Here is a 27,613-nt window from a genome sequence, read left to right on the forward strand (position 1 = left end):
TCAGTGTTGAATATGTCACCTGAAGCAGGACAGCAAGGCAACTTCTTCTGGTAGACCCTAGACCCTCCCAGCAGTGGCCATTGTAGAATTTTCTGGATATTTTAGTCTAGGTTCAACAACCAATAAATGCAGGAGGATTCCAGGAAGAGGTTTTCATTGCAGCAGAGGGCAAGCACACAGGGCTGCTGGGAAGACTGGAGGAGTGAGGCTTCAGGCACATAACACAACAAGGAGTAACAGCCTTGGTGCGAACTTAAGACAGTGACAGCCTAAAGCTTCAGAAAACTGAAAAGACTCTCAAGAAAATCCTGACCACAGAAAGTTACTTTGCAAGTGAAGACTTCAGTAAGACAGAAGAAAAGAAGTGGAATGGCACAAATATTTTGAATGGTGACCTGCCCCAAGCAATTATTGACTAAATGATTCTGTGCTGTGTTTGCTCCAGCTGGATTAATTTTTTCAAACCACTTTCTTGAGATTAATTGTACAGTTCAGTACCAACAGATCATGCAATTCCTTCTTACCTACATACAGAAATTATTCCAACTTCTACAGAAAGGCAAATCAAGACACATTAGACACAGAATACATCTAGAAGACAGAATTCGTCGCACAACTGCAGAATAATTCAGGTTGGAGAAGACCCTTAAGATCATTGAGTCCAACAGTTAACCCAGCACAGCCAACTCTACCACTAAGCCACATCTCCAAGTACCACCTTTACGTGACTCTCAAATACCTCCAAGGATAGTGACTACACCACTTCCCTGGACATCCTGTTCCAATGCTTGACAGCCCTTTCTGTGAAGAATTTTTTCCTACTAGCTAAACTGGCACAAATCAAGGCCATTTCCTCTGGTCCTCTTGCTTCTTACTCGGGTGAAGAGATCAACCCCCACCTACAGCCTCCTTTCAGGCAGTTGTAGAGAATGATTAGGTCCCCTCTGAGTCTCCTTTTCTCCAGGCTAAACACCCACAGCTTCCTCAGTTACTCCTCACAGGACTTGTGCTCCAGACCCTTCACCAACTCCACTGCCTTTCTTTGGACTCATTCCAGCACCAAAATGACCTTCCTGACCTGAGGGGATCAGGATTCCAGATGTGGCCTCAGCAGGGCCCAGCACAGGGGGACAATCCCTGCTCTGGCCCTGCTGGCCACACCATTGCTGATCCAGGCCAGGATGCCATTGCCCTTCTTGGCCCCCTGGGCACAGCCTGGCTCATGTTCAGCTGCTGTCACCAGCACCCCCAGGTCCTTTCCAGCCACTCTGCCCCAGCCCCTGTGGCGCTGCCTGGGGTTGGTGTGACCCAAGGGCAGGACCCAGCACTGGGCCTTGTTGAACCTCACACCATTGGCCTCAGCCATGATCCAGCCTGCCCAGATCCCTCTGCAGAGCCTCCCTGCCCTCCAGCAGATCAGCACTCCCACCCAGCTTGGTGTCACCTGTGAACTGATTGAGGGTGCCCTCCATGAGATCACTGGTGAAGATGTTAAACAGGACTGGCCCCAGTACTGAGCCCTGGGAAACAGCACTGGTGGCTGAACACCAGCTGGATGTAACTCTACTCACCATCACTCTCTGTGCCTGGCCATTCAAAAACTTTTTAACCCATATTAGCATCATATATTCAGGGTGGTTGTCGCCTTTTTTCTCTACCTGACACAACTAACTTGCTGTTTCTATATTGTATTTTTCTCCCTTTTATTTACTGTAGATGCAATATCCAAGATTTGCTAGCCCAAGCTACAGTGCAGAACACATAGAGTGCTCTGAAGTCACACAGACTGCTCATGCTAGACTGAACTGAAGTATTAATTACCTATTTTTAACTGATTAAGTTACATCCCTAAAAGGATCGTAATTATGACTGTGACAGTATTGTTCCATCAATAATTGAAGATGAACTTCCCACAAATGAAAAAAGAGCCCTTTGCTTTCCATGAGGAGAAGAGAAATGCTATTTCATGGGTCAGCAAAACTGTGGTTAACTGCAAAAAGTTTCACATAATTTATGCAGAGAAAACGTCTCAGTTCTTAAGGGTAGAGAGTACTACGAAGCACAACAGCATGCAACAAGCTAATAATAACAATTATTCCAGCGTAGCTTTTAAGAATAAAAAATTCTGGGAAGATTTTTGGTGTTAAGAAATGTGAAAATGCAGAAAACAAGAAAAACTTATTTTTAAGGGTGATTCTGAAGGAACAAAAATCACACAATGGTATTATTCATATAAATCACTTCTGACAGGAAATTAATTATTGTAGTTTTCCAAGATTTACCCATAGATAAAGCAATAACCTGCGGGCAAGTGTTGTGCGCTGCCAGCAATTTATTACTTTTTTCAACAGAGAAAACAGAAGATTTTGCTGAAAAAGGACACATTTCTGTCTTTAAGCAGTTGATGCCTTAAGCCATGGAAATACCAAAATGTTTTCCACAATAGATTAAATAGGAATAACCTATCATCTGCTTGATTTTTGTGAAGAAAGCAATGAAACTCTAGTAGAAATCTTTGAAAACATAACAAGTTTACCAGAATTGATGATTTGACCTTCAGCCATGCATTATTATTTGCAATTGATAAGGTAATACTAAATTCAAAGCATCTCCCTTTCCCTACAATCTAATTCGCAGATACTTTTTCCAGTCACCTGCCCAGTTCATGAAACACATGCAATGCAAACACCGTACAGATATCATCCTGAGGATCTAAATCCAGTCATTTTCTTATTCTCCTGCAGAGCTTTGGAATTATAGAATGTATTTAATTCTGCAAACTTTAACTATGTAAACATCTTGTCGCATGCCTCCACAAAGCATGTGTTTTATAACTTGTAGATAACACTTTTCTTAGGATTTTCTAGAAATAAGAAGATGGTGATGAGAGAGCACTTCTGTGAAAAATTATTGTATTAGCCAGAGTCAGAGTAGCTTAGTTGTTGGTTTGTTGGGGTTTTTTTTCCAAATTATTATCTTGTATATGACACATTCAGAGAAAGTGAATTCCCAGGAAAAGAAAAAAAAAACCCTAGCAAAACAGTCTTGGGTCCTAAATGCAAAACTTCTCAAAAAAAAAAAAAAAAAAAGGCAAATTCACATTTTGATTCAAGGAGTGTAACCTTATACAGCTGCTCTGTCTGAAAAGAGATCATCATTCTTGTAAAGTGTAATTATCAACCAAGGGTTGAATCTTCATAAATGCTAGGTGGATTGTCTGTATTAGGAATCAGGGACACAAAGAGAGATTAAAATATGTGCTGGGTTTCACAATTCTTCTTCTAAGAAATGCTCTGATAGCCTAAGGCTGACAACACATACCATTTCAAAAATAATAAAGCATTTATGATGGCTGAAATGGATATTCTAGGGACTAAAATGTAGATCTGAGAAAAAATTCCCAACATATTGTCTGAAATAAAATGCTTGTATTTTTTTCCATTGCTATCCCTAATGCCATGCAAAAAAGTGGTCAACTATTTTCACTGTAAACAAGAAGTACAAAGCTGCTATCTAACCACATGATAATTACAGTATCTTAAGGAGAAGATTATACTTGGTTAACTTTTTTTCTTAATCAATCAATCAAAATTTATTCAAAGTTAAATTTGAATTGTTCAGTACGAGGGATACAGTCTTAAAGGGAAAATGACAAGAGATAGACATCAAATGAAAAAGGTGAATTACCAGAAATTTTTTGGATCAGAACTCCATTCATAAATTTCTTGTTAGTATGTTTTCTGTCAAGTTCCTTCATATTTCCACTTTTAGATAAAGTTCTTCCTTGGGCATATAAAACCAAACAGTTTTCTACAGTCATCACAGGGCTGCTAACAAGACTTGTCAGCAAATATGAAGTCCATGGCATGGGCTCCAACCCAGCAGATAAATCATCACATTGCAATTGCACATTCAAAAGTTAGTTTTGGCTATTCAAGTATCAATGTAGCTGATGGAAATGTGGACGTGACTTCTAAAGGGTCTGCAAAGATTTTCTGAACAGATGGTTTATACAGCACTCCATATTTCTTTTGAACTTTCACAATCCTTTTACAGACTGTTGTTCTCTTTAAGTGACATGGAAACAGTCCAATAAAATGACCATGTTTTTATTTTGGTATGCTCAGGCAATTTTTTAATATCCATTTTAAAAATTGTTTTAACAGTAGGAAAATCATGGTCCATTATTTGTCAGGTGATTTTAATAACTACATAAGATATCTCACATTTATTTCATTCATTGAATGAAAGAACACAATAGCCTAATTTTTATCTTATGGGAAAAACAACAAGCTAGAATTCAAGAGTTTACCTCTCTGGTCTTTCATGACTACCCAGGAGCTTGATCACTTCCCTTCATCTCTTTTTATCTTAGGTTTCTTTTCCTGAAGATGAATGATCTTCAAGGACTGCAGCTCTTATTATTATGCACTGGTGTTATTACTTTGTGCTATTGCCCAGTGTCATAGGATGATTTACTTAGCAGATAGCGTGCATGAAAAAAATTAATCATTTTCTTTTTTAACATGACAAAGACAGAACTGTGGGTTACTTTCCATAATTTATATCATCATTCAATCCTTTCCTCTTTGTGGTAGCAGGATTAATGTTAGGGCCCATGCTATTCTATTTGTCTGAAGCAGCTTACTTCAGGGTTTTTCTTTCTGTTACTGAGCTATTCTAAACTCATGAATCCCTTTTGATGTCAAAAAGCTATGCAAGGTGTGTAGGAGTGCTCACCAGCCCCATTTAAGGGAAATTTTTTGTTGTTTCTGAGCAGATTAGAGAAGGCTGAGAGCTCCAAGTTAAGCTTGTGACTGGGCATCACATTTTCCTAGAATTATCTCTTTGTATTTGAGAGGTAAAAATCCATACACCCATTTAGCAAACGTCTGAAAAATAAACTGTCTGATAAAATATCAAATACAGTGTTTCTCAATTAAGCCTAGAATGTATCAGGAGAAAGCACAACACTTTAATTTATTGAGAATGTTTCACTCAGCCACACTGAATCTGTATTATGCTTTATCTCAGCTCTAGGCATTATTAAGGCAGAGAACAAATGGAAGAAGGAAGAGAAAGGCCTCAGGGAAAGCAAACAAATGTAGGTTAACACAAAAAACTGAACTGATAAATGAGTAAAACTCAGAGATGGCCAAAAAAGAAAAGTGGAATTATTTTAAAAGTGCAACCAAAATCAAAGAAAGAGAAGCAACCTTAGACAGTTTCCTTAAGAGTGGAACTCTTACTCTCCATGCTTTTGTCTCTACAAGAATTGCTAGAAAAAAGGAGGACTATCTTTGACTTGTGGGAGATGGAAATTGTTAATGGGTCAGCACTGGCAAAATCACTGGGGGCCTTTTGCCGACTATAGCAAACTGCAAAGGAGCAGCTGTTCATCTATGACCACCAAAGCCCACCCCTCCCCAAATACACCTACTAACTGGAATTTGGATTCTGACTGGAGCTTAAGATGAAGGGGGTGCTATTGTCCAACCATTCTAGGGGGATGGCTGGGGAGAAGAATGCATCCACAAGTTATACTGGAAGAGAGACCGGAATGCTAAAGTCTCAAACATTCAGGGGGCAATCTGCTGATGTGAAAAGTACCCACCCAAGTGCAGAGGGCTGCCTGGGCAGTGTCAGGGACACTCACATGAGCCTGAAGGAAGCTCATCTCTGCTGATGGCCATTGAGCTAAACTGCACTGGCACAATAGGCCAGCTGTAACAACAGTGAACCTGAGTATATAAAACTCATGAAATCTTTTGAGTTTTGTGGACTTTGCCCACCCCCGATGGACCAACATCTTCAATTCAGACAACACACATCAAAATTATATGAAGTCTCATTTCTGGAGCCAGCAAGGGGGGTTGACTATAAATCTTTCCTTATTTGCCCTTTTTCTCTCTTTCTTTTCCTTAGACATTTTTAAGTGCTATTTTTATACTTTTACATTGCAATTTTTCTGCAGATAATAAGAACTAAACTGGCTACAATTGGCTGTTTGTCTTTCCAACTAAATTGTTTGAAAAGAAACTGTGTGCATATATATACACACATATGTTTACAGACACTGACTATTCAGTGTCGTTTCACTCTAATCTGCCCCAAGGTATTTATTAAAAGAACACGGGTTACCCTTGTCTTCTACAGCAGGATGTAATATAAACTTGATATATAATTTATACATAATCTCAGATGAGATTGATTCCCGTTTGGGGAATATTTTTTGGATCAACTGCAGCTACATGCTTACACAGAACAGATAAACTGCACAGAAAATAGCACAAGACAGGGACTGAACAGTGCTTGCTGCCGCATTAGCTGTAACCAAAAGTCTCCAGATCTGCCATTTCAACAGCACATTTTTTATTTGTATAAGAAAGAAGCATCTGACTTGCAGTTTTTCTTTTGAAGAGAGGCACTAATTCAGTTTGAAAGATCAGTCTCCAGCATGTAGTTTAGAAGAGTTTTTGTATTGCACTGCACTGCATGGTAACAGATGGAGATGGAAATTTTTTTTAACACTACATACATTTTTTGCTTAGAGAATTTAATTCATTGGGTTAGCCAAGTCTATATATTTCTAAAAGCAATTCCAACAGAGGGCAGTACTCCAAATGAACTACCCTATTGTAATAAACCGGCATTCCCAGAGAGAGTTAGGAACAGACTGTTTCCATATTCTTTGTGAAATATCAACAAGTCCTGAGGTCACAGGTTACAGAATCACCTAATATAGGCATGTAAGCAATGAAAATAGCATAGCATAGATAATACCCTGTTATGGATTTTGTGTTTCCTCAGAAACACAAATAACTGCAGGAAATTTGCTCAGAAAAAGTTAAGAAAAATCATCAGCTATTAATGAATATAGCCTCAAAGACTTGATTAATAACGTTAAATGTAGTATCAAATAAAAGCAAAATTAAATGCCAAAAACTCCTATGTTCATTAATTTTATTTTCATTAATTTAATTTTTCAATAAGAGATTTTAAATAAGACTTGACTGACAGTGGGAGTAACATAAAAAAATAAAGGGATATTTGCCTGTCTTGTCTGGTTGAGTCTCCCAAGACAAACACAGCTGCTGTTGTTGTGCATTACTTTTCTTTCTTAGGTAAGGATTTTACTGTCTCAGCTATGCAACACAAAGCTGAGACAATACATTTTTTTAGGAAGAATGCTACCTTATTATGTCCACATTTATCAATGAGTTATTCACTATAAAGCCTATCTAGTGTTCAAATTCACCTGAACATTTGCACTGTAGTAACCTTAATACAAGGCTGTAATTTAAATAATTTTATCAACTGTGACTGTTATCATCTATTCACAAACCTGGAGCACAGGCTACACTCCCACTTTTCCAAATGAGAAGCTTAAATGAGATGACAGACAAAGTGGCAGTCTCCCTCTGTACAAACACACATTACAAGCTTCTGCTTGACTGGAACACTTCTGAAGCAAAGTTTTGTCAGCAACCACCAATTTCTTGAACTGAAAGCACTTTGCAAAAATCACCAGTCTTAATTACATTTCATGTGTTTTGTCCAGTCAGCTATGGCACACAGAGTCACAGTCTGTTGGAAGTTGCTGTTTTTCCTATCAAATCCTTTGCCTGGGACTTCAGGAGTGTTGTCTGCAAGTCAGTCTAAATGTAGGACATCGCCAACAACCTGCCATTTCCCTGAGCTTCTTAAACTGCAGGGTCTTCCTGTTTGTCTTTCACACAGGTTAGGAGTAGCCCACTGGATGAAGACAGGATTACTCTTGGAACTACATGAACAGCCTCCAGTTAGACAAGGCCAGCATAGGTCTGAAAGATGGATTTTGCAGGACTTGGCTGTAATTGCCATATCTTATTTTCTATAGGTGACTACAGCATTCAAAATGGAGAGGTCTGCAATATTCACCCTTCTTTTTCAACATATCATGACACTTTTTTTCATGCATAAGATTACAATGGTTTAGTTTGGGTTTTTTGCTTTTTTTTCTTAAATAAGTGTCACAGAATCATAGAGTGGCCTGGATTGGGATGGATCTTAAAGATTATATCATTTCAACCTCCCCTGCCATGGGCAGAGACACCTTCGACTAGACCTGGCTGTTCAAAGCCCCATCCAACCTGGCCTTGGACACTTGCAGAGACGGGCATTCACAACTTCTCAGAGGAATCTGTTCCTGTGCCTTACCACACTCACAGTAAAGAATACCTTCCTAATGTCTAATCTAAATCTACCACCTTTCAGTTTGAAGCCATTTCCCCTTGTACTATACATGCCCTTGTTAATAGTACCACTCCAGTGTAAAGTACACCTCCATGATTTTTTCTAAGCTAACCTTTATTAATGAAAGTGAAAAAGCTTCATCAAAGACATCTCTTCTTCACACATGTTACTCATGCCTTCACTTTGGAGAGGAATATGCCCTTAGCTATGACAAATTCATACGGATAAAGGTTGACAGACTATACAATACAGAGAGTCATATGTGAAAAGAGAAGAAAAATTAGATATTGAATACTTGTTTCCATAACTTAGACTTCAACCTTGCATGTTATATTCCTTCCTCAAACATTGTCCTTCCTTCCCCCATTGTGAACTAACGTCCAGTTTGCCAAATGATCTCTGCAAAATTTGTAGTGAAGGCAACAGGACCCAGACCCTTCTGTGTGAAAACAGGTGCAGATTTCTACTTGCATATAGTGACCTTGTGTTTGTGTTGTTCAGAGCCCTTCCTGTGCAAGATGGAGGGCAAGCTCTTCACCTTTGTTATATGAGGGCATTACAATAATGTTTCTTGAACTTAAAAATTCAATGTCAAGCTTCTGAGGGCTTAAATGCAGAAAGGACTAGACTTCAGTGCTATTGAGAATGTAATGAAACAAATGTGATGGCATCAAATAAAGAGTTAAAGCTGCCAAATAAGTCATAAAGTTTGATAACTTCTTGCAACAATAACCTTTGTGGAAAAAGAACTCCTACAAAGCAAATAATTCCAACTGGAGGAAATGCTTTTAAGAAAACTGGAGGAAATGCTTTTAAGAAAATCGCTAATTTCTGTCTCAAAGATTAAACCTGAAGCTGCAACAGTAAACCTGTTTTACTTGAAAATGAGTGAATACAGTCACCATTTCCACCTCAAGGATCCTGGCCATTTGCTTTGACTTACCCGCTTATGAAGACGCTCTGCTTCCTCCTGATATGCAGCAAGTTGCTGTTTCCATTGTTTCACGTTGGCAGTGGACTCCAGCAGGGCTGCTGTGAGCTTAGCATTATTACCCTTGAGCGTGGCCAGTTCTGCCTCCCAATGCTTGCTGATTGTCGAACTGCACAGACAGAATGAGAATGGTCAGAACTCTCAAATCTCTTCCTTTATGCTTCTTAAATGTCTTATAAATTTTCTTTTAATATCCAGAAAAAAGAGAATTACACAAAAAATTATATAACGAACAATAACAGTATCTGCTTGGTATGTAATTATATACCAAATAAAACAACTAAATGAGAATCCAACTGCTCAAATCATCAAAACTATAAATTAAGAAAGTATAGGTAACACCATTATTGGAAAAAAAATCTACTTTTCCAATTCAACAGGGTGCATTTATAAATAAAATGTTAAAGATCATGAAACCCACATAAGTTTCACAAAAGCAACAGCATGAAATTCGAGAATATTAATATGATTAGTCACTCTTTTAATATATGCACATTGAATGGAAGTGCTTTTTTAATCCACACTTTATTAAATGCATTGTAGGAAAATATTTGTTATCAACTTGATTAAAGAGAGTTAATCATGTGCTTTGGAAGTGCAGCTTTGTTGTCCTAATGTAAGCCTTCCATTTCTGAAATATACTTTATTAAACACCATATTTAATTTGTTCTTGAAAATTCAAAGATCTTGAATTTCATAATATTGTTAATATTTTTTTCCTCACTAATATGAGCAAAGAGAGTAGAGATCAAGTAGGACGGATATACCACTGCTTTACTTCAAAGTGGAAGCTGATGTTGAAGTTAACTGAAGCACTCTATAGAGGAAAATTCCTGCTTACAATTTAGTTGCTGTCTTGGCAAATACAGGGTTTTAATTTTCACAGTAGTTAGTTTGCCATCATCTGCAGACCATATCTTTACACTCAGTATGCAAGGGAAAAGTATCTCAGACATATCAGGTGAATGCATTATATGCATTATATGCAAATAGCTCATTAACAAGTACTTGTATAATGCTAACAACATGTGAGTTGCACACCTACATGGACAGTACATGCAGAAAATAATTAACTTTGTTTCATTAGCTCACTATCAGAGGCATCAGTGAAAACTAAAAATCTATAACTCTGACCAAAATTATATCCTACAAAGAATTATTACATAATTACATATTTTAAATATATCTCTTAATATTATGAAATTAATTACTATTTTGAATGTAAGTTTACAGATTTATTTGACCTTTGTACACACAGATTTATTTGACCTTTGTATAATGAAATATTTTGCCATCATTTTGTCCACTTGGTTTCTTTCTTCCACTTCCTGCATATGCAAATTCCATCCCATCAAAGCATATTTCAAAAACATTGACTCCTATAAATGCTCCTTAGGTGTTCAAAATTAATCAGACGGTGGGGAACATTATTAACTATTCAGACCACATGTTTCACTAATATATTAGATCTGATTCCTCCATGGTATAGCATTTCCTTCCAAATAGTTCTTTGTCCCCTTGAACAGGAATACAAGTTTCTCCAGAAGAGGAATATGCTCTAGCATTTAATGATACAACTAATTATAAGTTCACCACTGGAAATTTTAGATCTTAAAGGACTAAACTAAAATAGTTATGATCCTACTTCCTCAGGGGACACAGATGCACATATTCAACAAGATAAGCATGAATTTCTGTAACCATGTTCACTCTTCTGTTCCTCTAATCAGATTAAAGTTTCACTTACAGTAGCCCAGAAGAAAAGCAAACTGTATTAAAAGAATGCTCAAAATGTCTAGTTTATTAGTATATTCATACTCCTCTCCTGATGTTCTGATCTGAGAACAGCCAATCCAGTAGTTTCATACAAGTGAGTTCCATTTAGCAGTCCTGCAGGACTATTGGCTACTACTAGCTTCTAGGAAATTTACACATGAGACCGATACTCTCTTACGAAATGTACCTTACTACTCATCTTTGCCCTCAGAAGATAATATGCACACAAACTGATGTACCACAGCTGTATCTCAGGCAAAGGCTAAGAACTGTCTGATTCATTATCCAAAGAACAGAAAAGTTTTTTTTTTTTATCTATTAATGCATATATCTACAATGATACCCACTAATCCATGAAGAACCCACAAGTCAGACTCCCAGGTAGTGATGAGCAATAATGTGAGGGTGATTTGTGGTGTGTATCACTTTCACCTTTCCCTGGTGCCCCTACTACAGTGTCTCCCAAGAAAATAGCCAGGAGCTTTTAAGTTATTCCTTGTGTAATGAAATGTCAGTAAGAAATATGAAGCATGTATTTTCTATTACTGCTATGGTTACCCTAGTTCAAAAGCTGTAAGGTTTCTTTGGATCTGGTTATTCTTCAATTGGCTATTCTCAATAGGAATGCATCAGTATTATCTCTCAACTGTACTCTTTTTCCCTAAGAGACCCACAGAGTTGGCAGGAACGTTCTGTTGTAATACAGGTTTGACTCGCTTGTAGCATATACTGGGGGGGTTTTGCTACGAATAATTGTTACTGTATCTTCTACAGATTGTGGTACAGTGTCACAAAATGGAAACACTTTAGTTAAATTAGTCTAGTTCTGTATTTGGTAATATACAAAGACTTCCTAACTTTTTAGATTTATCCTTTCTTCTTAATGGATATCATACTGGGAAACACAGTCCCAAGGGTGTGGATTTTTTTGTTTCACAAAATAATAATTTGATCAAAATAGCCTGTAACCAGTCCTGGCAGTTTTGACTTTCTTTCCTCAAATACTTTCTTGAGATTAAAAAAAAAGAAAGAAAAAGGAAAATAAAAACAACAAAGAAGATAATGAAATTATGCTGTGTGGATTAGCTTAGTTAAAACTGGATTTATATTAATTACTTTAGAACCAGATAAAAGCACACTTAGAGCATGCTGTTCTTAGGTTAGGCTGAGAATATCTGCACTGAAGCTTGTATCTGTAGAGCTATTACTGGTTCAAATTTACCAACCCTTCCTGAGAAAACCCTGGGAAACATATGATTCAGACACAATGAAATTGTCCGTTGGAGGAGGAGAAGCTGAGACTAGCCCCTGTGAAAGTGAATACAGAGATCAAGAAGATGATGGACAAAGAGAAAGTCCAAAGGGGTCCCAGAAACTGCTCAAGCATGTAGCTGGAATTTTGATGGTGGAACAGGTGCACTACAGTCCTTTGGGATAGGTACAGGAGAGCTGCACATACTCTTTCTCTCTACCTTTTACTTAATTCCTGTCTGAAAGGCTTGCTGCTAAAAGGAATTGATTATGCCCTCACTGCATTAGATTCTGTCATAGAAAATACACACAAGTTGTCTTAACAGTTATAAACACCTAAACCTAATCTGAATCATCCCTCATGTGCTTTGAGACTATGTATTCTACAAAGCACTTAAAATATGTACACTTAGTCAGTGATCACACTGATCCAAACAGTAATATCTACCAGTGCACTTTCCAGCTCTGCACTGTTGTGGAAAGCTGTATGTAGACGCTGAGAGACACACAGTCATACCCACTTGCAGTCTTGTGGGGCAAGAATTCAACCTGCATACATGCTTGTTTTCTTCTGAAAGCCATCCATCTCTTTGCTGGCAGTGTCACAATTTTAACAGTTATTTCTTGAAACCTGTCAGAATTAACATCACCGACTGCCTGACAAGCCCAAAGTTTCAAGACAGTCCTTCAAAAAAAGAATATTCTTAACACTCTGGCTTGTTGCCTGTTTTTCAGCATGAAAAACTACAAAAAAGTTTTAAAAATACCCTAACAGAGAATAAAGCCTGGTCATTTCCCTTGGGAAACTTCAGAACATCTGAAAACGAAAGGACAAGCTGTTTTGCATGCATTCCATTGGTGCCAAATACAAGAGAGAGAAAGGGATCCTCTAAAGAATAATAACCATGAGTTTCATGTGCTCAACTACCATGCTAATTAAAAAAAAAAAAATAAAAGAAGCTTTCATAGCAGAGGATTGGGTCTCATAATGACAACTCTTCCTGGGATTTCAAGTGCCCTTAAGTGAGCAAAAGGCCAAAACTCTCCTGAATCTCCTGTCCTTGGTTTTGGCCACAGTATCTGGTATATGTGTAATATTAGACATGTCCACAGTCAGAACACCACATGGTGCCCCACTGTCAAGGCAAATGATTCAAAATGAGTTGTAACATCTGTGACATCATGCAATTCCATCACTTTCACAAAACACTCCTAGAAAAATGGCTGGCTGGTACCATTCCACCTAACTGTGATACCCTCTGAAAATTGAAGTAGGAGTCAATGATCTTCCTTCCATACATTTAGGCATTCTGGCCAATTAACATCAGGCCAATCTCCTTTCTCACTAGGGATTAGTTACAAGCCCAGTAAGTCACTGAGGAATTGCTTTGGTATCTGTCCATCTGTGACCTGAATAGTGTGCCAGAGGCTATAAATGCATGATTATCTTTCTCTGCAAAGTAGGTCACTTAAGGAAAATTAATCCGAAAAGCTTCAGTCACCACATTTAGCCAGTTGGAGAAGGCTGGCGAAGGGAAGCGGGGGATAAGCACACATTGATGAGCTCCATTCAGAATGAAGTTATTTTGAGAAACGCTTTCATGAAACAAAGAAACAAAAGCACTTCAAATAATGTTTCTGCTTTTTGAATCATTATTGCTTATTTGCTGTTCACTTAGTTGAATGGAGAACCAACACTGTGAAACATGGCTTAAGGTTTATTTCAGTTTTTTATCAATAAAATGTGAAAAAATCTACTTTATTAATATTTAGGGGTCTTAATATTGCATTCATTGCATAAAATTGATTAGTTTAAAATTTATTCTATAGCATAGTCATGGTTTCAAGAAACTACTGTTATTCGAGAGCAGGTAAATTATTTTCTTCAGGTGTCACTGCAATCTGCTCTGCAGGTGTGGGGTGAGCAATCCTGTCTTGGGACAGCAGATGCAAAGAGGAATTTAGCCAAGTAAGAATGGAGTACTTTCAACAGAAAATGTGGATTCTGGTATAATAACGAAATCCATGAGACTTTACAAATATCAACAGAGCACAGTCCTGGAAGCAGCTGCCTAGATCATAAATAGTTGGCATGCATTGGAAGCAGCCCAAGAGTTTGGTGGAGTGAGCATTACCAAGCAGAGGGAGTGGTATGTCAACCAGCTGGTAACAAGGCATTAACTGTGCTGGCAGCAGGGAGTGACCCCTTCTGACAGCTGGGCTGGTAAAGCCTTACAGAGCAGCTCTTCATGCTCAACAAGGCATGGGCATTGTCAACCATTTGGTTCTGTTGCAGTAACATCTGAGAGATCTAGTGAAAACAAGGCATCACTTCTTCTCCTTGGAAGTGTAAGGCAAGTGTTTGCACTTCTGTAAAATTCCCTGGTACATTTGGAAAGGAATCCTGTAAAAGGTCCTTATGAAAGCCCCCATGTCAAATAAGCTCCAGCTAATGCAGAAGGCTGTAAGGGCAAGATCTCTTCAACAAACTATGCTTGCTATTGCCTACACTGAAATGGGGTGACTGCTTGATTTGATGGAATTGTTGACTCTGCTGGTACAGTAAGGGGTTGCAGCATCTCAAGGCATTCCTAAAAGCTCTTAAGAAACCTCCTCTCATTCATGCTGAAAATGAGACTCAAGCGCCTCAGCTTACATCCTGATGTAGAAGAATTTTTAAACAAGCAATTTGGGAATTACACCCCTCTTTGGAGATTTCAATAAGCATTTACTGTGGCCATCTATTAAACGTCTAAAACAACTTTGTGATGGAAAGGATTTAAACCTGATGGGTTCTGGGAGTTTGTGCCCTTGCTATTCCAAAGCACCATAAGCCTTCAATAATGATATGGAAATCTCTCCCTCTCCCTTGAATATTCAAAGCAATAGGGAAGAGAAGGAAATTTTATCTTCTATTAAATTATGGAGGAGGAGCTCTACAATGAGCCAGAAGCTGAAGAAAGAGCCATAGAGTATACCAGGTTCTATCTCTCCACTCCAGGAAGAGGCAAGAAAGAAAGGGTGTGAGTTGGTCTGCCACTTTTGTCTTCCTACAGAGCTGTCTGCTTGAGGCATCTAACTCTGAATTTATGTAAACGTGGGACAGAGTCGCCCAGTTAAATAATTTAAAAAACAGCAAAAGAGGGGAATCTACACTAAGAACAAGAGATTTTGTAAGAGGAAAACATAAGACACAGAACAATTGCCTCTTCACAGCCACTCTCACTGTCTTACATGCAGCTGTGATTAACCCTACACATGCAAAAGGAAGTCTTACTTGATAAACTGGAATTTATTAAAAAAAAAAAATCTTCTCAAAGTTATAATCCAGAGATAATTACCAGGAAATCGCTTTGAGTTAAATATTTTGAGTGCGGCCAATGAAAACTAATTAATATTCAAAGAGATCCTTATCCTTAATTAGAGTATTCAAAATAATTTTTAGCAAAGGAGGATAGGTCCCCTGGGGAGAGAAGGAAGAATATTAACAGAGCATGAAAGATCTGTTCTTCCTTTTGGGATAAGGAATATCTACATGATCTCAGTGGAGTTACATCAGCACAAAACCAGAGAAACATGGTTGTGAATCAGCTCATAGCAAAAGAGATGAAGGAGGCCCTTGAAGCACATTGTACTTTAAGTGAGGTGCCTAATATCAAAGCCACCCTGCAGGAAAGCAAAAAAGGCAGCTGAGTGGATGAAATAAGAAATCAGCAGATGAGAGAATTATGTGTCTGGGAGTCTCTCATTCTGTACAAATATTGAAGGTTCATCCCACTCCAGGACATGTTACTTTGTTTTGCACACACCTTTGTTCAACCTGGAACCTCAATATGCTTGAAGTCCCAATTTCTATATCAATGTAGAAGGCAAACACAGAAGCTTTTTCTGCAGATCTGGGCAGCTACAATATATGGAGATAGAACAGATTTCTTCCTCAAGGTGTTTCACATAGCTTTCACCTTTGTTTAGCCTATCAGCTTGGCCAGCCTCTTGACTGGACGCTCAATCACCTAGAGTACCCACGCAGCTCATGAACACAAGACTTGCCTTTCCAGTTCTGTCACAGGCAGTACTGCTCTTAGGCAGCTCCTGTACTATGCCTTATCAGCTCACTGAGGAAGGATCAATAGTTTTGTGGACATTGGAAAATGACAAAAGAAGTTGAGTAATGATAGACTCTTTCCATTATAAGGCAGACCACTATGCAATGGAAATGGGTGCCTATCCTATTTAGCTTCACCACTTAAAGTCATGCTCTGTATTTTGTTATGCAGCCTTTATTAATCACAGGGCTGTAGAAACCACCACAACACAGACTGCTTTATCATGGAGGAATAGACTGGACATGAAACTCAAATTTTTAACATAAATACCACATCCAGTAACCCAGCATTGTATGCCTGCAAAAGGCAACAAAACCAGAGTTAAAAATGGCAAAGTATGTGTTCACTGTTCATGGAAACACTAAGAGTTAATAGAAAAAAGGAGCTCTTGAAAGACACTTCACAGGATATTAAGACAAAGTGAATGCTTCAGCAACAATCTCTAGTCATGCAGGACTTGGGTCCCAGTCCTGATCCATGTTAAAGGAAGGAACAAAGTTTCCTGTACTGCGTGTTATTGTACCCTGGATGTGTTTACACAGGTAACATTTAAACTCTGATTCTTATTTAAATTATGCTGTTAAGCACAGAACCAAGCATGATTTTGTACACTGCATCACAAAGTGAAAACCCTTTATTGAACCTGAACCAAGTCCCTGATCTCTCTGAAGAGGCTGAACTTCTGATTTTATACTTTTAGAAAGACCTTCTTTTTATCAGTAATTAAATTTTATAAAGTAAACAGAATTTGTTATCTCTTTATGAAGGCCACAGAGTAAAAAGAAAGCACAGTAACTCTTTCTTATCACTTTAAGTCATTTGAAAGCACAAACATGGCTAATTAATTTCTAATTTCTAAAAACCTAATTTCTAGGTTTTTTGCAGTAATCATTAAAACCTTACTCACCTAACAATTATCACATATTCTGAAAAAGTGAAAGAAGAAATTATCCTTGTCCCCTTATTGAAATAGCATATTGGTGTTGTTGGAAGTAATTTACTTTAGATCTGCAGTGTGCAACTGATACCCAGCAAGTACACTGAACATTAGGCATAATTCCTTGCTGTTGCTATGGTGCTGAATACTTCAAATATTCCAACAAAATTACATTTTTAAAATCAACAAAGTTTTTTAGGAACTTACATCCTATTTTCTGAAATGAGTAGGTATTTGACTGCAAAGAAAGTAAAATTGACTCTGGCATTTATGGCACTTAATCACTTTAAGAAATCAATTAGATGATGTGGCTATCAGCAAGTCAGATACTAGGACATGGTAACCCTGATACTAAAAATGATCTTCATCGTGGAACTTATCTGTACACACAAGAATTTAAAGCAGTTTAACTCAAATTCACTGAATTAGTATGGATTAATTCTGCTAGGCCCATGGCTAGGCAAAATCCCAAATTTCTTTCAAAAATCTGCTAATAACAATAATTTGTGTGTGCACTGAATCAATTTGCACTCTCTCAGCAATGTAGCAGAATAGAGTATTTGACTTTCCTACGCATCTCTTACTTGGGCTGTCTTTTATTGAGTGCTATTTAGATTTTAACAGTTTCACCGAACTGCACTCTCAATTACACCTTCAGTGAGTTTTCTTTGTTACAAAAACACTGTGCTGGTGAGGACAAGAAACAACTTTTTTCACAGTGACCACTTTCTCCACTTAGTAAAATAGGGCCAAAAGCCCTGAGCTTCCAGAGGTTGTAGGGACTGGGGAATTTGCACTCTTCACAAACTACCCAGTGATGCCTGGCAAAGGAGATTCTAAATACAGTTTGCCCGTGGTCACGTTTAGCACCCTTCCATCTTCACAATCTTCTAAGACCTTATGGGATCTGTAACCCTTCCATTCCCACCTGAAACATTCCTGGGCATGCAGTGTTGATTTGTGTTTTTGTGCAAGGAGAATACCATTCAAGTGGATGGCAGTGAAGCCCTCTGATCACTGCAGGTATGTTGGAGTGGAAAAAATTGCCATACAAAACACAGTAACTGTGCCCTAAAGCCACAAGGACACTGAACAGGTACAGAAGAGGAAGAATGAGGAAACAATTCAGCCCACAGACCTCAGTGCCAAGGCACATTTTATTTAGTGGTCTAAATGAGGCTCAGAAGGCTTTGGAAGCTGCCGGTCGATTTTACAGGACACAGCTCAGGTTTTCAGCTCTGCAACAACAGAGTGAAGACAGTAAGAACTACTCTCTGGGCAACGACAGCCACATGCAGAGCAATGAGCTGGTTGAAGAGACTTCTCCCAACCCTGTAAGCCTGACATAAACCTCACACAAGTAGTGGAGATCCTCAGCACAAGCCTCTGCCTGCATTTATAGGTGCTGTCACAGCTGTAACTGGAGCGTGTTGTGCCTCTGCTGAAGATGGAGCTGTTACAAGTGGTTCAATGTGAAAGATTTATAAATGTCTGGTTTAGCTCTTAGCAGAACCTTCTGTTATTGATACCACAGGATGGCTCAGCATATAAGACCCCTTAATGCTGGATCCCATCTTATTTTTTATAGCAAATGCTGACCTCAGCAGAAGACTCAATACAGCTGCAGGGCCTCACAACTTCACTACCAGCAATAGAAAGGCATATTTTTTTAGAATGACCTACAGAAATGGTTCTATATCATTTGCATAAAGATTCTGATTTATGGCTACTGGGCCTCCACCCAGGTACCTTAGGAGCTTAGGTTGTCTTATGATATCAAGTAGTAACTACTGGTGCAATTCATTTTTGCACCACAATTGGCAGTTTGCTTATCTCAGTAAATACAAAGACATGTATTAATCACACAGGTAGTGCCAGAGATGGACTCTCATTTGCATGCTGACAATAAAATAAGCTTATTCCATTAAGGGAACTGAAGCTACATGGAAGCATTGAAAATTTAATTAAGTTTCATTTATCTCCTATGGTAGCCACGCAATTACTTAAGAGTCAATAGCCTAAATATAAAGTCCAACCTAAAGCATCTATGGAACTCTCAGAAGTACAAGCAGTAAATAGCATGATATGATGACAGTAAAATATTTATTGACTGCATATGTTTGAACAAAAAAAATATCACAAGTGAGTTGTAACACATGCAGATACTGCAAGCCATATTTTTTTCCATTCCACTCTTTGAGAGAATGGAAGTATTACATTTGCCTTGTTTAAACCAAATCTGAATCCAAGAAGAGACTACATTACTTGCACTATGTTGATCCTAAAGCCAAATTTCCTGAAATCTAGTTAAATTGATGAATCAAGAGATTAAATTTAATACATGGGAAGCCTCTGATACTGATACTTTTCCCATTAACTACAGCTTAAATGTAGGAAGCAGTCCCTATGTAAGTTTCTCTCTCTAGTTGTAAAATATCCCATTTTTAAAGAAAAAACTAACATGGCACCTTTCTTAACAAACTGGTAGTTAATAGTTCTTATTTACTCAGTCTAGACTAAGTAATTTTGGATTTCCTTCATCTTCTTTTTGGAATAATGAAGATGATCAGGCTCAAGAATTCAGCTGGAAGGTAAAATATAATAATTTATAGATCCATTCTTTCCAATTCAACACTTAATTGATGTAACAGTTTCCAAGAAGAATATAAAGCTTGGGTCCCTTCTTATCTCCTCATCTCATCTTACTTAACTCATTGCAACCCAACAGGGAAAGAATGAAGTTGCACATGAGTTTTTCTAGTTGTGAGCTCACAGACAGCAGAGCAGAGACTGAACTTTCATCCTTTCATGAGGCTGTGCCTATGTACCACATGTCATCATGTTTGTTTTCTAGTTCACTTTCCATGATAAGGCCTCTAGACAAGAGAAAGGGTAGGGCAAACACAATGACGTGAAGATGTTTAAAAGTCAGCTTTCTTCAGCCTCCCACAATGCTGATCAAAAGCCCAGCACAAATAATTCCTAAAGTGCCAATGAATAATCAAACCAAAATACTAAAACTTCTGGAGAGTATAGAAGGAAGGTACTGCACGATAGGTGTTGTCATGTAATTACATTAGTTTTACATTCCAAAGTATTTCCTAAATAAAGTGCAGGTAACTTGCCGTCATACACAGTGATCAGTTAGAACACACTTCACACACAAAGGAAATTATTTTGGCTATTTTCTTAAAATGGGGCCAAATTAATCTGAATGTATTACCTACATGCATTTGGCTTCAGACAACAAAAGCCTATTTTTCTATTTGCATTATAGTGAAAAGAAAAATCCCTTTTATTTTTCTTCCTTTGGCAAATTACTAGATCTGAATAATGAGTAGAATTCAGTCAATTCACTTTCAGGGTTTTGGTTTGGTTTTGGGTTTTTTGTGTGAACAATGTTATTTGAAGAAAATTACTTCTTAATTACATGTGGGATTGCAGTCTCCCAGAAGAATGGTTTCCACTACTCTAACTTTAATTTAGAAACCAAACTCTCTGCATTTCATATCAGAAAGACAGAACATCATTACATCACACTGCCATGGAGTAAAATCAGCAAAGGTAACAACTGTTGATTGTTGCTGATCAGCAGATGTGGACCACTCATAATGCTTTATTATTGTGTACTTGTGAAACCAGAGTTCTGGACATTCCAGATATTTTATTTCAACATGTTCACACAGCTCTAGCTTCATTTGCCAAATGGTTTACGAGCTGATTAAAAAATTCTTATATTCTAGTTCATTGCTGATTTGTGCCAACTCAATCCATTACAGACAAAACTTGATGGCTGTTTGGTGTTACTGTGAAATACTCTTAAACTCAAAAAGATAACACATTAAGTACACATTTTTGACAGACAAAATAGTTGTGTTTATGTGTGCCTGCCCCTAACCTCTACCCATGTTTGCTAGAACAAGGCTGACACTATTGATTTCCCATTTCCAGGGGTCTGCCTGCTATAATGTGACAGAAAATCAACATGACACAATTATGTTTAATCAAACGACTTGTTCAGGTGCAGACTGAATGCTGTTTGCACATTTAGAGATGTCCTGAAATGGCTTAGAGGGAAGCAGCTTTGGCTGTTTACCTGATCAATGAGATTTTACTCTATTCTTCTTGGGGCTTACACTATCTGGACAGGATCCTTAACCTGGAGGGTAGGGAGAGTAATTGAAACAGTCCATCAGGGAGCCATGGCAGGGTGACCGCAATCCCAGGGAACATCACGCTGTGTTGCCTCCATAGAATACAGAAAGCAAAACTGTGGATTGCAACACTGCCAGGAGGTACAAATAAAGGCTGTATCTGGGAAAGAGGGTTTAGTGAATTAGACCTGTCTTCAGCAGGTTTAGATGTTTAAAAGCTAAGTGAGGTTAAGTATCCCAACATGGCACTTCACCCAGTTTTAGGTGCCTCTCTAGGAGGAAAAGCATCAGGCACTACAGAAGCCCTTCAGGTGTTATTTTTTGACCTCATTGTCACATGGATGTGGAAGAATTTGCTCCACCAGAGAACCCAGGCCACAAGATCCTCCAAGAGAATTACTACCTTAATTACTACCAATTAATTAATTACTACTTATCACTAAAGAAGGGAAAAATCTTTATCAATCCTGATTCATTTGACAAAACCAAGACACTTATAAAGTATCATATAAGTAAAACAGTATGGATCTTTTGCCTTGGACTTGAAACTAAGCTTTTAACTTCATGTAAAAATTAAGAGCTTCCCGTCCTTGGTCCACTGGTCTTGCAGGGATGTAAAATGATCCCTCAAAGAATATATATATCTTACATGCATGCATACATACATACACACACACAAATAGATTTTATGAATTCCAGATACATTCTAGAAAAATAACATAGTTGAAAGCTATTTCTTGTCTAAGTTATTAATTTAAACATGAAATATTCCTTTTAAAAGGAAATCATGTTAGTACTCTTTTAATGTCGAGAGTTTTCTAAATGGCTATTCTCTTTTTTGTTGAACTTTTGCCTTCTTTCAAGAAATGGACAGAGGTAATCCATTTCATTGAATCCTATCAATAAATATCTAAAACCAGCAAGTGGCTTCTTCAACATGATCTCTTTGCACCACACAGACAACTGCATGTTGGCTCTGAACTGGTGAAGTTAAAAGGCACAACAAAGGCACTTGTGCAACTGAGAATGAAGAATATTCCAGGGATAGAAGTATTCTTGCAACTCCATCCTATCCTCCCTGTTCTGTGTAACCGCTGGATGAGCCTGTATGAGCTCAAGGTACAGTTGTCAATTCTGAAGATTTACTCTGGCAGCAGAAAGGTAGCAAAGGAACAGGAGCTGCATTCACATCTCCTGAATTCACACACTATTTCTGCCTCCTCTTAACCCAGGCAGAATTTGGTATAGCAGCACTTCTACCTCACATTTTCCACAAGAATAAAATCATAACTGAAGCCAGCTCTCTTTGCTTTAGCTCATTGGAAGTCCACATGGTCTTCATTAACACCATCTAAGCACTTTATAAATGGCAAAGCCACGGATGAAAGAATCCATGTCGTGTGTTTCACGGGAATCCACAGCTAACATTTCACCAAGACTCAAAGTGGAAATGTTTCATGACTGAAGATGTTTGGCATCTTGTAACTGTGGTGCAGTGTACACTTTACACTCAGATGCAATGTAAATTGCCCTCTCATATACCTAATACATCCCCTATAATTTAGCATATATTTAATACTATCCTCATCAATGACATCACAAATAAAATTAAAGACTGGCTCTTAAGCTTAAATACTTGCTGAAGATGGTGCTAGTCATCCTCTTTCTGTTTTCAGAATATATCTCTTGTCCAAAGAGAGAGAGCAGATAGGAAGGGAGTAATACAGCAAATTCTAAAAAGAATATAAAAATCCATAGACTAAATTGGTCACTTCATCTTTAACATAAGGTATTAAAGGATGAAGCTCCATTTATTTATTTTCTGATTGGAAGTTTGAGAAAAATGAGTTCTACACTGTTTAAAGAATAGGAATTAATTAGTCTTTCTTTAATATTGTCATTACAGTTGTTTGTTTATCATAATGTCTACCGGATGGCAGTGAAACCATAAAGACACAGTCTACATAACTTCAGAAACAGGTATCTACTTATATATGCAGCTTCTCACAGGAGATGTGCACACACCTCATGATCCCTCAGTACACCTCAAATAATACAGGAGGTAGAGTAACTTGTTGGTATCAGTAAAAAATATCCAAACTGATATATCCATCCAATGGAACTTCACTTTTGCTAAAAAGTGTATTCAGCTACAGGCTTTCATCTTATCCCCTCTCTCTTTTAAAAAAAATCTTTCTTCAAGTATTCTACTGGGTTTGGCCCCACTACCCAAAAAGTGTAACATACATCTTGTCTCAGAATAAATCAGGCAGATAAGGAACAGCAACACAGGGAAGTTTCAAAAGAACATGGGAGGAAGTCAAACAGGCACAATACCTGGTGCAGGGTAGAGGGGCCAAGGGACTTGGAAATGTAAACACCCTACAGGTGAAAAAAAGAGCTTCTAACTGAAAGATTCGGGGTTATTTTATTTGTTTTATCATAGAATCACAGAATGGTATGGTTTGGTTTGGAAGAGACCTTGATGACCACCTACCTACAACCTGTCTGCCATAAGCAGGGTCATCTTCCACTAGACTAGGTTGCTCAGACCCCTGTCCAACCTGTCCTTGAACACTTTCAAGGATGGGACATCCTCGACTTCTCCAGACAGCCTGTTCCAGTGCGGCACCACCCTCATTCTAAAACATCTGGGTGAAGATGGGTATAAGATGAACAGCTGGAGATGTTTCCTCATTAAAACATAAATATTCAAGAAAGTATGGCCTAGGGGAGGCAGGTTTATGTAGACTTTAAAGGAGTAAGCTTTAAAGCTGTATTTTGAAACTATATTGTTGCTATGAGTTGGAACATATTTTAATACAAAAAACTGACAAAAACCCAAGTTTTCTCTTGCTGAAGTTTTTTTAAACATGTTTTGAGCTTGTGGACTTTGAAGTCAAAACTATTTAGCAACACTTGAATTTCCTTTACTACGGGGTATGACAGAGGCATTCTTCCATGACTACTGACTGTAAATTGCACAAATGCATCTGATTTTACTAAAAAAATCAAAGTTAACATGAAGTGAACCTTGGGATGAGTAAAATACACAAGAATTGAAATGCAATAGCAATGGAGATTGTTCTGCACAAATGTTCAATTCTCTTCAATGTTTTTTTCTCTAAAACCGTATAACCTTTCCAATAAATTCTATGTGGATGGAAATATGTACGCTGAAACCAAAGACTAGATTATTCTTGCACTTAAGAGAAACACATCATAATGACAGAGTCAATTTAGAGACAGAAAACAGTAAATTAACAAGTCTGAAAATGTTTCTTTAGCCTTTGCCTACCCATACAGATGGTAGCATAAGCGTTGTACTTTGTGTTGGCACAGGTAAGGGGACTTGAAACAAAGCAGCTACACAACAGCTACTAGGAGTCTCGATTTTCTAACATACACTTCTGACTGACTTCTGGGACATAAGACAGGGTACTGAAAGGGTCTCTTTGCTGAGGCAAAGCATGTGTGTGTGCAGACAGGTGTAAGCTGTGTGACACTCTTACCTGCAGAAACAGACTGCCATAGAAAAGTCTCATTACAAATAGTCCAAATTTCAGGTTCTAAAGAAAGTCGCCAGCTTTTTTATCAATAATTAATTCTAGGCCGAATTTACAGGCATGGGTGGTTCATGTTATGTTGGTCTTGAAATACTTCCATGTAACTCCTTTCCTAGTCAATGAAGAGGAGATTGCAATGTTTGAGTGATCAGACCTGGTGAAAAATGTGTTTGTCCTGAAAAACATCCCCTCTGTCTTTCTTTTTAAAAAGGGCTTCTGTTTTCAAGATCAAGACTTTTGGAAAACCCATTGAGACCCAAGAGATCAACAGCCATGTGGTTGTTATGGCTTTTTCTTCCCTGGCAACTTCAGATATTACTGGCTTTCTGGTTTTGTTCCTTTAAATGGGAGGCTGAAAAATTCTACGTATGCAGTGAAGTTTCCAATGCAGAGAAAGCATGACATTTGTTTCAAAGTGCTAAGTCTTTCCACAGATGAGTTTCAAATGAAAAGCAATTCTACAAAATTACTATTTCCTCTCAAAGCTTTTTGTTTGTTTGTTTTCTTGGAGAATAGTGTGTTGAGACCTGCAGCATTTCTTTGGTGTATCTGTTCTCTTTTATATTAACAATAATTTTCAGTCTTGCAAAAAAAAGTTTAAAAGACATCCAAAAGAGATCTCTAATATATTATAGACAGGACTTTGGTCTACTTCACGGTGCCTCAGGGAAGTTCAATTTTGTAGTTTATAAAATTATAAAATGACAGAATGCTAAGAGTTGGAGGGAACCTTAAAGACCATCTAGTTGCCCCCACGCCATGGGCAGGGATACATCCCATTAGACCAAGTTGCTTAAGGCCTTGTCCAGACTGGCTCTGAACACAGCCGAGGTTGGTGCATCAACCTTCTTGGGCAACCCGAGCTCCAGTACCTCACCAGATTCAAAGGAAATAATTTTTTTCTAATATCTAACCTAATTTCATGTCTTTCAATTTGCACCAATTACTCCTTGTCCTAGCACTACAGCTCCTGATGAAGAGCCCCTCTCTGACTTCCCTGTGGGCTCCTTCAGATACTGGAAGGTTGTTTGAGGTCTCCACACAACTTTCTCTTCTCCAGGTTCAACAGCCACAACTTTCTCAGTATGTCTTCATAGAAAAGGTGCTCCAGTTCTCTTAATCCTAATCCTTGTACCTAATCCCTTCTTACTGATTGGAAGGTTTCCCATAATGACATGAAACAATATCAAAAACAGTGATGGAAGGAGGAGTAAAGAAGACATGAGGTATCAACTGTCTATATAAGATCTAAAACTACAGTTTTAATGTTTTTAGAAAAGATGGTGGCATGCTTAAGCTTACAACTCAAAATCCATCCAATTTTAAAAATTATATGTACAAATTGTACCATGTACCAACTTCACAGACACTGCTTACAAATTTAAACAAGTATTTACTCTGGCATCAAAATGCACAACAGAAAAGGTTTGTTATTCAAGTAATTTACTTGGAAAATCTGGAATAAAGAAGTAGCTCCTCTACCACTGCCTAAAAATGACAAAAACAGGTGATTTCATGCTTAAGAGTAGACTCCTAAAATGAAATCATGCATTTCAAAAATTGTATTTGTGAGAATATTAACAAAAGTAATGATTGTTAAATAATGGGTGCAACACAAAAGTCCAACCCAAGCCACTCACCCTACCGAATCAGACTTAGCGTTAAGCATCACATATCCCAATTCACAAAGCCAATGTTTACAGTTGCTGAAGTACTAACAATCTTTAATGCCATCCATACTTTGAATAGGTTGAACCCAATGCATTTACTTCAAAAATAGAATTTCATTCCTTAAGCAAGTTCATTTTCTTTTGGGGGTTTTTTTTCTTATGTATGTGATTAAAGGAAGGAAAATCACACAGCAAAAGTAGTATGTTTTTGGCTTGTTTTGTTGTCTTGTTTTTTTTGAAATACAAATTGCATAAGAATTATATTCTGCCTCTAAGAATGTACTTGACAGGTATGTTTCAAGAGTGCTTTGTTGTCCCTGAGGATAGTATTTATATAATCTAATTTCAGACACCCAGCTCATATAATTTACATCATTCTCTAGAAGTTCTTACTAAATAAACCTCAGGAAGTAAGCAATTCACATACTCTAAATAAGAACATGCCTATGTGCACAAGGGAGATGGTGAAATTGCTCTCTTAAGCGTTAGATTATTTTTAGTTTTTTGCTTTCACCCATTTCCCCAGCTATTAAAATTAGCTCTATTAGTTCCAGAGTTTCTTAATTTTTCTTAATTTTGAAGACTTAAGCAACATATACAGCATGGACATTCTTCCTCTCTACCTCTCCTTCCATTACTAGAGATATCTTATTTAAATGGTTTACTATGTATTTCAAAAGCATCTTAAAGAATCACCAGAAACTGACAAAATCAGGGAAGTCAGACAGAGAAAGAATAATTACACAAACACAATGTGAGAACTTCCTTTCAAACTACTAATTTTCTAGAAGGAACTTTTATTTTGAAGGTGACCCTATATGAGCTAGATTCCAGCAGCTTAGGCAGAAGTACAGGAGTTTGGGAAGCAGCAGGAATTGGGTCAGGAAAGGAGGGGAGAGCACCAGGCTCATGCCAGTGAAGCACAAG

At 37.9% G+C, this 27,613-nt stretch overlaps 1 protein-coding gene across 1 annotated transcript in view; it reads right to left on the reverse strand.

The window, feature by feature from the left end:
• HOMER1 (homer scaffold protein 1) overlaps window positions 1-27,613 on the reverse strand; it is an 87,124-nt gene that overhangs the window by 13,654 nt on the left and 45,857 nt on the right. Inside the window, exon 6 of the mRNA XM_054282182.1 lies at window positions 9,179-9,335. Coding sequence (XP_054138157.1) covers window positions 9,179-9,335 — 157 coding nt within the window. The remainder of the gene's footprint in view (window positions 1-9,178; window positions 9,336-27,613) is intronic.

Source organism: Melozone crissalis, unplaced genomic scaffold (genome assembly GCF_028551555.1).
Source record: "Melozone crissalis strain CALT ecotype California unplaced genomic scaffold, PUWL_Pcris_2 ptg000005l_1, whole genome shotgun sequence".
NCBI classification, from domain to species: domain Eukaryota; kingdom Metazoa; phylum Chordata; class Aves; order Passeriformes; family Passerellidae; genus Melozone; species Melozone crissalis.